Source organism: Halichoerus grypus, chromosome 1 (genome assembly GCF_964656455.1).
Source record: "Halichoerus grypus chromosome 1, mHalGry1.hap1.1, whole genome shotgun sequence".
In the NCBI taxonomy this organism is placed as follows: Eukaryota; Metazoa; Chordata; class Mammalia; order Carnivora; family Phocidae; genus Halichoerus; species Halichoerus grypus.
In genome coordinates, this window is record NC_135712.1 from 161,724,519 (window position 1) to 161,737,012 (window position 12,494).

Sequence of the window (12,494 nt, forward strand, 5' to 3'; positions counted from 1 at the left end):
CCTTGGGCCAAGGCCGTAAGCTTTCCACGTGTGTTCACATCCTCATCTATAACAGAGGGATGACACGGGAAGCAACCTCACGGGTTAATGAACACTGAAGGAATTGCTGCACCGAAAGCACGGAGCAGAGTACCCGCCATATAAACGTGAGCTCCTGTGATGTGCCAGGTGCTATTCTAGGTGTGGGAAGCTGGTGGACCCAGGCGGGGGGGGGGGGGGGGGGGGGCGGGGCACAGGTGTCGCTCAGTAATTGTGCCAGAGAAAACACAGGGGCCCAGAGCAGGAAACACAGGGAAGGCTCCTAAAGCTGGAGCTGAACCCAAGGACCAGCAGCTGTTGAGCAGGAGAGGGAACAGTGACCTAGCCATGGCCCTGCCAACCTCATCCCAAACCAGGACTCAGAGCCCGAGGCCTGCAGAGAGGCTGCTCAGGCAGCCAGCGTGGATGGGAGGGGCCGGAGAGCTTCCTGCCTCACCTGGGTCCCCGTCCTCATGCGAGTGATGGGGGCGCGGATCCTCACGGCCTGGAGAAGCAGCACCTCCACCTCCACGAGGTCCTAGGGAAAGGGCTTTGGGGTTCAGGCTGGCTGCGGTAGGGACTAGGGGCTCGCAACGGGACCCCTCCAGGGAAGGAGGATCTTGCTGAGGCCAGCTTAGAGTCCCGCGGCCAGGAGGCACTCACAAGATGCCCAGTTCCATGCTCCTCTTCCCGAGGCAGCCTGGCCCCGTGGGTGACTCACCCCACAGAGAACTGGCCACTGTTTTTCCCGTTCCCTTGGGGGTCCCAGCCTGGTCCTCTGAGCCTAGAGACCTATCTGATCCAGCTGCTCCAGGTCAGCAGTCCAGAGCCTTGGGGGCAGGGACTGGGGACTGCTCTTCGGGGTGGCCCTCACAGGAGAGGATTCCAGATTCTCCCAACCCCAGATCTAGCATGTTTCTCTGTAAGTGAACAGGGTACTGTGACAAATGCAGGACACAGAATCTAGTTAGAGCAGACTGTATATCCTTTCATTCTGAAGTCTATACTCTAATTAATCTGGTCAAGGATTAACTTTAGGGGTGTCTGCCTTTGGCTCAGGTCACGATCCCAGGGTCCTGGGATGGAGCCCCATGTCAGGCTGCCAGCTCAGCGGGGAGTCTGCTTCTCCCTCTGCCTCTGCCTCTCTCCCCTGCTCATGCTCTGTCTCTCTCTCTCCCTCTCAAATGAATAAATAAAATCTTAAAAACAAAGATTAACTTTATTAGGCTTTTTTATAGTGCTATTGGCTCTTGCTGAACCCAGGCTACTAAAACCCTTAAGCCTTATTTGCATTGGCTCATACTGAGCCCGCCTCCTGTGTCTTGTGATCTGGGCTAATGTCTGGCATTTAGTAGGTACTCAATAAACATCCATTCCCTTCCTTCCCTTTGCCCTTTTAACTGCCTGGTCTCCTTCTGCCAGTCCCGGCCCATACCCCGGCCATGGGTGCTGAATCGGTGACCTGGTTTGGACAGATGGAACTGGGAGCTTCGGAGCAGAACCCCATACACTCTGTGGACACGTGGGCCTCAAGCTGAGCCCCCGCCTGCCTGGGCTCAAGAAGATGGCTTTCGGCTAGGACCGGTGGCACAGCCTCTCCATCTGCCAAGGGGCACCAGGACCTTCCCCCAGCTCCTCTCCCACCCCGCCAGATGGGAGACACACAGAGAGAGGTGGCCCGGCAAGGTCAGACCAGGAAGAGAAGTGGCCGGGAGGGAAATGCATGGCTGTCTGCCCCTCTGGCCGAAGTTGCAGCCAGCTGCCATTTCAGCTACCTGGGCCCCCAGGAGGAGGAAAATAAACTAGTTCCTGAAGCCACAATCCTTTCTTTAGAAGGAAAAAAAAAAAAAAAAAAGCAAGGCCTCCTTGGTCCTTCATGTTATTCTCCAGGACATCTATCTGAATCCTGCTATATGCCACAGGACAGATTTCACATTCTCAACGCTTTCTTGCCATCTTTATAAAATCGATAGGCAGAATCAGGGCATCTACCTCCATGATTCAAAAAGACTTGGTGGTTTAAGCAGAGACACTGCAACTCCTGCTAAAGGGAGTAAATCAATGAACTCAATGTCGGATCAAAGTCAGCCTTGGGAAGGAGGACGCATCAGCCTCCCCTTCTCTAGGACGATGCACACACCAGCTCCCTTGGGTGCCCTGTGTTCAGATGCGGTGAACTCAGGGGAGCTCACGGACTCCTTCCAGGGAGCCCTGGATGCCGGACAAGGAACAGGGGAACGGGGTTCTGAAAAGGCTGTCCGCAGTCACATTAGAGCCCAGATTTCTGGCCACCTCCCCTGAGATGCTTCCACAAGTCACCGTGGTCACAGGATGTCAGGGAGAGCCCAAGTACTCTGAGGCCTGCTCAGGACATGGAGACCATCTCCCATCTCCTGTGAGGAGCCCAATGAGGTGCCCACCCCTGGGAAACAAGGAGCACCATCAGACTTAGAAACCAATGTTCAGGGCGCCTGGCTGGCTCAATCGGTGGAGCATGCGACTCTTGATCTCAAAGTCATGAGTTCAAGCCCCACGTTGGGTGTGAAGCCTACTTAAAAAAAAAGAAAAGAAAAGAAACAAACGGGCGCCTGGGTGACTCAGTCATTAAGCGTCTGCCTTCGGCTCAGGTCATGATCCCGGGGTCCTGGGATCGAGCCCCACGTCGAGCCCCGCATCAGGCTCCCTGCTCCCTGCTCGGCAGGAGGCCTGCTTCTCCCTCTCCTACTCCCCCTGCTTGTGTTCCCTCTCTCACTCTGTCTTTCTCTGTCAAATAAATAAAATCTTTAAAAAAACACACACAAAAAACCAAAACACACAAGAAAAGAAACCAACTTTCCCCTGCCTGGAGTCAGGGCCGCTGCTGTGGGGCAGGAAGACCCTGCTGCGGGGAGGGCTCCCCTAGCTGAGCCTTCCAACATCTCTGCTGATCCAGAAAAGCACTTCGCAAATGTCCCCGAGTCCAGCCAAGAGGCTTGGGGGATAACTTAACCTCCAGTGGAGCAAAAGTGACTAGTGCATGATTCAGGTTTTCCTTTCTTCCTAGAAATACAATTCTGGGTCTGAAATCCTACTGGTGTCCAACTGTCCACGCTTACAGTAGCCAAGCTACGCACGCCCCTGAAAACTCATACTGCAATCCACAAAGCATGTTGGAGGCAACAGTATCCTTTCTCTTCCATATGAACATCCCAAGCCTTGGGCCACTAGCTCTTCCTTAGGCCTGTCATCAGGAAACAGGTGAGCAGCAAATGCCCGGGGACAGGGGTGCCGAGGGAACTAAAGGGGGCAGGTGTAAAGTGCCCAGGGCAGAGTCCCTGATGCGGGGCTTGACGTGGGGCTCGTCACAGCTGCTGCCACCATCGTGCACTGGAACGTCCCCAGGGCGGGGACAGTGTTGGAGACCCTGTCCCTTAAGGAGCAGCTAGGGAGACTCAGTCTGGAGATGGATTTGGGGGTCCCCAGGTTGGCCGGGCTGGCCCTGGGAGGGGGCGGGTGGCAGACAGGGGCTGTGGACTCAGAGGGCAGAAGCAGGGCCCTCAGAGAGGGGGTCCTTGGGAGCAGAGCCCGACCCCAGTCAACAGACCTCCTCACCATCACAGCTGACCAGCGCACCAGTGCAGTGCACCCCATCACTAGAGGCTTCAGAAGCCCACGTGGTCAGTGCAGCCCACACGCATTACCTGAGACACGATGACGAGCTTGCCAGTCTCAGCGTCCACAGCCCGTACGACCCCAGACACCGTGCCGTTGCCGACGGCCAGCCCCTGCACCAACCCCGCGCTGTTCACCACAGCAATGCTCTCGTTGCTGATGGAGAAGAGGATATTGGACTGGGGCTGCGGGCCGCCCTCCGAGGTGATCTGGAGTGGGGAGAAACAGCAGTGCCCGATCAGCCTCCACGCCTCATCCTCAGAGGCGAGGGTGCCAACACCCCCGAGCTGTCCGTCTTAGCCTCCTGACGCCTGGGCGTGGGGTGGGGGGCATGCCTGGAGCCAGGCAGGGGCCAAGGCTGGGGGTGGGCAAGCATGTGGCCTTTGGCTCCTACCTGCATCATGGCTCCGATGATCAGTGTCACCTTCCTGGGTATCAACCTAAATGGGGGAAAGACCTGCGTGTGGAAACACAAGAGAGAAGTGGGCCGTGGTGTTCCGAGCTCACACGGCTGGGTGGAATTCACCCTGAATGTTTTCAGGGAGAGGGATACGTGGTGCCTGGACATCCCTCCTCTGTGAGAGGCGACTGGGGAGGGCCTGGGGTCCTGGCCAGCTTGGGAGGAGCCTGAGCGCCCCTCCCCAGGATCTCAGCCCGCGCAGGGGCCTGAGGATCTGCGATTCCTAAGGGCATGTTCCACTGTTTGTAACCAAGCTTCGTTTCCCCAGACCTGAAGCCCCATGAAGATAAACACACCTTCTTCACATAAAACTTCCCCTTGCAGCACGGTCCTCACCGCGTGGTCCCCTGACCAGCAGTATCAGCGTCATCTAAGAACCATTAGAAACACACATTCTCCAGCCCACCCCAATCTGTGGAATCAGAATTGGGGGAGGCGTCCTGAAATCTGTGTTTTAACAAGTCCTCCAGGGGATTCTGACGCACGGCAAAGTTCACATTCCACTGCCTTCAAGGTTTTCCCCCTTTCATCGCATTTCTCCAATTTCTACTGATAAATTGCCCTCGAGAACAGTTCTCTTCTTCAATGCTCTCAAAACTTCTTAGATGAAGAAAGAGGGGTTTTGGGGGGGCAGGGACAAGGATGCCCTTGTCTCTGCAGCACGGAAGGCCCAACATCATCCTCCTGCCAGCCCCCGCCTAGCAGGAAGAGTCCGGACGGTGAGCGCATATGCCAGTGGGCCAAGGGGCTGCTTTGTGCATAAGGATTAGTCTCTGTAGGGCTGTGCTATTTATAGGCAGAAATGAATTCTTCTTCACCAGAAGAAAGGAGCCCTTCCATCCAGAAGCACAAACCACAACCACCGGCTCTGGAACAGTTTAATATAAAGTCTGCTGGCCCCTGTGTGGACAAGACCTATGGAGGACGCTGGCAGGAGGGTTAAGGAGAAACTTGTATGTGAATGTGGGGCCATGGCTGCCTTGGCCCCTGCGGACTGGGAGGCTCCTGTGCAAACCTAATGCCACAAGACAATCCCAAGTCACACACGGAGATGACCCCAGGAGACCCCAGAGCTCCCTGCTTGCTCAGGGGGTTCCACAACAGAAGCCCACGGCTTCTGAGGGCTGGTTCAGACCGACTGTCAGGATGAGCTTCTACACGTGAGCCTAATCTGCCTCCTTCTTGGCACCTAAGGGTTTAAAGAGTATTCTGCCACTCCCCGGCCATGTGACAAGCAGCTCCCCCCTTCTCTGAGCCACATCCTGGCCCCCCCCACAGAGGGAGATTAAAGTACCTCAGGCCCCTCCCTCTGCTGCTGCCGCCCCGGGGACTGGTGAGAGCTCTCTCTGAGTCAGAGGACATGGCAGGGCAGAGATTTTTATATGGTTTCTCCACGGCAGCTTCCTGGACGATCCCTAGAACTCCTAGCCCATCACAAAAACGACACACTTCCCACTCCATGCACGCAGGCAGTGAGGGCTGGATGGATCCCACCTGGTGGGAGGAGGCACAGTTTTACCTCAATCTGCTGTGGGGCCGAGTTGATTCGCTGTCCAGCTTTATCAGTCACCGTTGCAGTGAGACTGGTCTGGCCAATGGCCACACCATGGACGCGAAACGTGGCGGTGTAGTTGTCAAGGGCTTCGTCAAGGGCCCTGGAACAGAGGGAAGGGCTGGGACTTCTCCCCTCAACCTGCCAGTGCTGTCCCTGAGATGGCTCCCTTGGACCCCCTGGGAGGACTCACACCAACGTGATGATCTGAGAAGCCGCCCGGAGCTTCAGGTCCATGAAGGCAAAGTATTTGGCCAGAAAAGGCTTCTTGTGAAAGTCCAGCACGCGGACATATGCCTTGACCATCTTCCCAATCTCCACCTGCATCGTGGGGGACAAAGACTCAGGGTAGCCTCTGAGTGACTAATTCTATCACCGGTAGCACTCCAAGGCTTTCTGCCAAAGCGTTGTTAACCTCAAACCCACAGACCCAGGTTGAACTCCAGATAATCGGCCAATCAACAAATGAATATCACTTAAGTGCTTCCTGTATACAAGGGGCTTTGGGGATACTCAGACACATAAATTATACTCCCCACTCTTAAAGAGCTAAGAATCTAGAGTGATAAGATGCAGCCAGAATAGCATACAGTAGGAGTTCAATAAGTGCTCACTGACCAAATAGCTCACACCTGGCAGTATATATAATACATACAGTAAGGACCTTGGGATACGAAGCGTCAGAAATGCTTAGGGAAGAAACAGAAGTCTGATCAGGAAATAGGACCACAGAAGGAATATCTGAGGCTGTGGAAGAGAATATTGGCTTTTCAAGTACTCTAAGCTGCTCAAACATTCCCCTTTTAATTACTAACTGTTCTCTCCAGTCAGGAAACTAGGAACCTGATAGCAACCCTCTGTAAGTGTAGCTGCAGCTCCTTTAGGTATTTGGAGCAATAAAAATTCCCTATTTGCATTAAAGAATTAAAGATTCTATCATGTATTCCTTTTCCAAAAGCACTTGGCATTAGTGCATTTTACTCATTTGCCACTAAGATTCCCAAGAATCCAAAACCCACATATCGGGGGAAAATTCACCATCAGCAAGTTGTGTGCCTCGCTTAGTGTCGGTTAGTAACATACACCAGCTAGAGGACAGGAATTCCCAAGTTGGGGCTAAGGAGGAGACAACTTCGGGCAGGATTTACAGCTGAGCTTTCCTGATGTCAACTGGCATAAAAAAGTCTAAATGCAAAGGTTGCTCCACATCGTGCCCAAGGAGGGACGGAGGCGAGGCAGCACTAGAAGCTTGAAGCAACTCAGGAGCTGGGTACAGGGGCTCAGAAACCAGGAGAAAGAGCAAAGGGCACGAGGAAAATAACTCTCACAACCTCACCACTCCCCCGTCTCTGTGAACCAGCAGTGAGGGGCCCTATTAGGAACTGTTACTGACCTTATCAACCACGCGGACGTAGAGCTCCTGAATGTCTGAGACGTACACGTCAGCCTTTGCCGGGGCCGGGAAGGCAAGGCACAGGTCATGGATCATGATGGTCGACATGCCCGGGAGCAAAGGGTGCACCTGCAAGGTTGGAGGGGGTGCTCAGTCCTGCAGCTGCTCGTGGCATCCGCTTATCACCCATGGGATGCCATCTTGAGGAGGCCTCCAGGCCAGGGCTCAGAAGCTGCAGACAAGGAAAATCCTAACCCAGATATTGCCCTGCCTACTCTTCGTTATGAGCCCCCTCTGCCAGCCAGGGGAAGGGCTTGAAATGTAACATGGTAGAACCAGGATGGACCTCGGAGAGCATTTACTTCAACTTGGTACAATTTATGAGAAGGAGAAAATGGAAGTTGCTCAAAGCAGGGCAGTCAGTGGCCACGGGACACACATGGGGGCTCAAACCCAGGATTTCATGTCTCCTGTGCAGGCCGCCTGCCCCTGCAGCTCTGGTGATAGAAGAGTGCCATATACGACATAACTCCTTTCTGAACAGAACCCTCACTCAGGAGTCCTCATCTGACCTGACAGAATCTCAGAACCTGGAAACAGACCACAGAAGCCACCACAGTCTCAAGTATTCACTCTGAGTCTCGTTCATCCCGACATTCATCTCTGCCTCGGCCATGTTTGTAGAGATGACCTCATGAACATTCTGAGTAGGTGGACAAACCTGTTCCAGTCTTTGCTGCAAAGACTCCCCACCTCCCTCATTTTAAACCTACTTCTTTCCCTATCTGCTTTAGGGAACCCACATACAGAAGCATCTCTCCCCAGATGAACCGCACCATAATCACTGTCTCATACTGCACACGCACTTGCCGTGATGTGTTATATTGCTTAGGCATGTATCTCAACTGGATGGTCTGGGGGCTGGGCAGGTGGGGGGCAAACCACGGAGCTGGTGGCTGAGTCCAGAGGGCTGCTTCTCATCTCTGTCTGGCCCTGGCTTTGCTGGCTGCAGTTTGTGGTGTTAGAGTCATTTGGCGGGGGGCATGGAGAGGAGGTTTACAGTGATTCAGTGCTTACAAGGCTAGAATGTCAATATCAAGAACCTGTTGGGGGAAAAAGCGGTTTCTGACTCTAAGGAGACAGCCAAATGTGATCACATCATATCCAGGTTAAAATCCTTCAAAGGTGGCCCAGAGACTGAGTCCAAATCCTTCCCACATCCTAGAAGAACCTGACATGAGCCAGCCCTTGCCCATGGCTCTAATGTCACTGCAAACTAGGCTCCCTCACCACTGTCAGGCTCCAGCCACCGTTCTGCTCTGTTCCTCAAAGCCAGCTAGGGCCTGCCTGCCTCAGGGCCACACAGCCCATCTTAACAATCCGGGGCATTTTTTCCCCCACACCCCATCTTCACCTGCTGGCTCCTGCTCATCCTTCAGGCCTCTGCTCAAGCATCCTTCCTAGGAAAGTCTTCCCCAATTAGATAGCTAAGGCTTCCTGTTACATCTGCTCACTTCTCCTAGTGCAGCTTTACTGCTTGTAATTGGGCTGTGACAGAGACCACAGTCTAGTGTCCGTCCTCCCCCACGCTGTCTTCTCATCAGCTGTAGCCTCAAGGCCGGGCCTAGCATCTGGCACAGGCTCACCCCCCAGTAAACATGTATTGATCAGACCAAGATCCAGGGTCACAGCTCTAGGTCACTACAGTTATGGCAAAGAAACCTGGTACTCCAGCTTGCTTGCTTACCTTTAATTTTAGCTTTGCAAAGACCTAGAAATTCTAGGAAAAATAAAAAAGTCTGCAAACCCACACACCCTCATCTCTTTGGGAGATGCTGGTTGTGGTCCAACTCTCAATGCACATATGGGGAAACTGAGGCCCACACAGGGTGGGAAGCCAGCCTTGAAGGGGCAGCACTGGGGAGGAAACTCAGGTGCCCGAGCTCTCAGTTCAGGGCTCCTTCTACCACACTTTGCCACTTGCCAGAACGGGATGCCCCCAGCAACCAAAACGGAACCGTGGGCAGGGGAGGAGGGCAGGGCAGGAAAAGGCCAGAGCTGAGGCAGAGGCCCAAACCCACAGTTAGCTGGGGGCATGAAGGATTAGCAAGCTCGGCCAAGCTGGAAACTCTGTCAGTATCACTGAGCTCAAGGGCACATCAACATGGATGAGGCATGCCCAAGTTATTCCACACGATGACCTAAAAGTCGATTAACAAAGACCCCAGAGTGGAAATCATGGTTGTATTCCAAAGCGATGCCTCGGCAATTTGAGCCATCGCCACCCAGGTCTGGTATGAAATACAGGCCGAGGAGTGGGGTCTGGGAAGCACCAGGCCTCCAGTTTTGCCGAGGATGATTCACCCTGGCTTATTCCTTTTCCCTCAATGAAAATGCATTTAAAAATTCGAGAGAGAAATGAGAGCTTTCTTTGAAAACTGAATTCGAGGCTCCAATCTATTCCTCCTGCTGTCAGGGGCCGGCGCGTCTTTCATGGCACCAAGAAATTACACGTTGCCCTGGCGGCTGATAGACCCACGCAGGGGAATGCACGGAGGGCTTTTTCTTGTTCTTTTTTTCCTCCCCTTCAAAAGGACCATTTTGCACATTTTAAACAAAGACATAAAATGGCGAGGGGAAATCAATTCTGTCTTCCACTTGATTTCCCAGAGGCAGGACGTCTGGCCGCATTCCGGATGACAGACGTGGAGGATCGGCATCAATCTGCCATCCGCGGAGAGGCTGCGTGCCCCGGCCTGCCCCCCTGCTGGCATACAGTGGCTCACCTCACCCCTGCTGAGCAACGCTTCAAGGGAGAGCACACCGGGCCACCTGGGAGAAAAACCGCTCTTGGAGAAGGGGGACATTTGCCAGGCCGCTGGTGGCCGAGCGGGGACCGGCCTCACTGCCAACTCTGGACTGTGCCTGTCTGCTTCTCGTGGCATTTTGGACCCACTTGCTTCTTGACTGACATTCGGGGGGGAACGTGTATGAAGGAGAGGAGGAGGGGACACTCCAGGCCCAGAGTGAGTTCTAATTTCTAAGTGTTGAACTTCAGTGAGAAGTGAGAACTTCAGGGCATACTGAGCCGAGAGGAAAGTCCTGTCATCTCTTCGGGGACGATGAATACATTACTACTCATTAAGACCCTGGCGGTGGAGCTGGAGGTGGCTCTGCTCGTGAGCGGGCTGACACGGTGATGTCCGCTCGCGCCCGCCTGGCCCCGAGCTTCTGCCCGCACCGGCTCGGCTCCGAGCTTCCCCGGGCCCCCATACGCTTCAGGCTTGTCCCTTGACAGGTGGCATTTATAGAAGAATAAGGACCCTATAAATACTTCCAGACGTCACAGGAGCCTTCAGCTCCCATTTCCTATTATAGAGTGCCTGTCAATGGGGGGGGGGCGTCAGGCCGCGCCATGCAAGTGTTGGGGTCCATGCCCCCAATGAGACGTCCCTGAGACCTGCAGGGGGTGACCACGAACACAGGGAAATCACAGGCATGGGGAAGAGCCCTGGCTTGGAGGTTGGATGAAAATTCATCCAGGGACCCCAGCTGGCCTTGAGGCTTCCTGCCGGGCCAGGACTGGGACAGGTGCCTCTGGGAAAAAGCAGGACACACCGAGTTCAAAGCCTGTGGCTGCCCCCTGCTACTCTCCTCATCTTCCTTCCTGATGCACTTGTCGAATATACAATGTCGCCATGCCTGCCGATGCATCACAGGACGGAGGAAACGGAGAGAAACGCTGTGGCTCGTGATTTGTTCACCGACTCCCAGTGCCTGGGCCGGCACCAGTCTTTGCAGAATGAATGCATTACTTAAAGGTACGAGGTGCTTGGCACACAGTGGGCCGTTCCCCCTGCCTTCCTAGTCACATGGGTTCTGCATGCAGGACTTGATTTGAAATGGAAAGAATGGGTGAAAAGAAAGAAACTCTTAAGTTTAAATCAGGTAAGCACTCCTAGAGAAAAGCCAGCCAAAAATGAAATAAAGGCCCCTCGCAGAGAGTTTTGGGGTGTGTGTGAGCAGAAATCAGCACAGCCCTTCATGCATTGTGTGGGCAGACTAGCCCCACAATGGCCCTGGCGTGTGAGTACCACAGCTACCTTCCAGAGACACTCAGAAGCCGAAACACACCCAGGAGCCATTCTTGCATCCCGAATGTGTATCAATAGGAAAGAAAGAAACATTTTCTATGAGCTAATTGAAGAACCGCTGTGGGCTTTCTCGTCTCTGTGATTAAGGGAAATGAGAATGTTGCTAATTAGCAGCAGCAAAATGCCAAAGAAATGTGTAAACGTCCTTCAGAAACAACTGTCTGAGAGAAGCTGCTAGGATCTGTCACCGATTGTCAATGCTCCATGAAAAATTCCTCCAGCAGGTTACAGAAGAGGCAGAGGGAACCAGAACCCAATCTCCATCTTGAGGTGCAATGGTCTCTGCACAGGCCCAAGCCGATGGGAGGCAGAGACCCCAGGGGTCAAGGTGCCTCCTAAACACCCCTTGTGGGGTCTGCCCCATGGGAGGCTGCTGGTGCTTCCCATAGTGCTTGGCTTGTCCTGGGGATCGTGCCTGCCCTGGGCGCTCTGTTTCACTCCACAAGAGCCATGGTGGGATGAGACACATGAGCAAGGGCCAGCCCACAACCAGAGAACTGCTGTGGCTCTCGCTGGGACCATCTGTAGAATGGGGACACAAATACTTGTCTTGACTGGAGAAACCTAGCATCTGCTGCTGACAGGGATGGCACAGGGATAAACCTAGAACTGCAGCATTGTGGGACTGAACAGGGGCTCGAGGTCTGGGGAAACTTGGCCCTGATGTTTTAATCCTGAGTCTTCCAGACAAGTGTCCCAGCTCCTATTTGGCTGCCTCCAGAGACAGGGCACTCACTATCTATTGAAGCAGCCCAGTCCAACACGGGCTCTTAGAAGCTCTTGTTCTTGGAGGAGAGTTCTCTCTCTGGCTGCAGGCCCATCCTCCAGGCTTACTCAAAATGTAAGGTGCGAAGTAAATGTGAGTAAAGGGGTCTCCAAGTATTGTTGGCACTGTACACATTTTTCTGAACTTGAAGCTTCTCTCTTCTTGACAACCGGGAGTTCTTTTTTTTTTTTTTAAAGATTTTATTCATTTATGTGAGAGAGAGAGAGAGCATGAGAGAGAGAGCACCAGCGGCAGGGAGGGGCAGAGGGAGAAGGAGAAGCAGTCTCTCCGCTGAGCAGGGAGCCTGACACGGGGCTCGATTCCAGGAGCCTGGGATCGCACCCTGAGCCATAAGGCAGACGCTTAACTGACTGTTAATAACAGGGGAGTTCTTTTTTAATCCCCAGAAGTAAAGCAAAGCAAGGCATGTCTCAAGCAGTCAGAATTATTTATGATTTGAGCTTTTCCTTTTAATATGAAAGATGTGACAGTGAACACTC

At 53.6% G+C, this 12,494-nt stretch overlaps 1 protein-coding gene across 3 annotated transcripts in view; it reads right to left on the reverse strand.

Annotated features, from left to right (window-relative positions):
* The window catches only part of NUP210 (nucleoporin 210), a 107,390-nt gene that overhangs the window by 23,212 nt on the left and 71,684 nt on the right, over window positions 1-12,494 (reverse strand). For all 3 annotated transcript variants that reach the window (XM_036113486.2, XM_078074626.1, XM_078074637.1), the window contains 6 exons: window positions 7,075-7,203; window positions 5,875-6,002; window positions 5,649-5,784; window positions 4,064-4,126; window positions 3,699-3,878; window positions 476-556 (listed from right to left, as the gene is read on the reverse strand). In XM_036113486.2, the coding sequence (XP_035969379.2) occupies window positions 476-556; window positions 3,699-3,878; window positions 4,064-4,126; window positions 5,649-5,784; window positions 5,875-6,002; window positions 7,075-7,203 (717 nt within the window). The remainder of the gene's footprint in view (window positions 1-475; window positions 557-3,698; window positions 3,879-4,063; window positions 4,127-5,648; window positions 5,785-5,874; window positions 6,003-7,074; window positions 7,204-12,494) is intronic.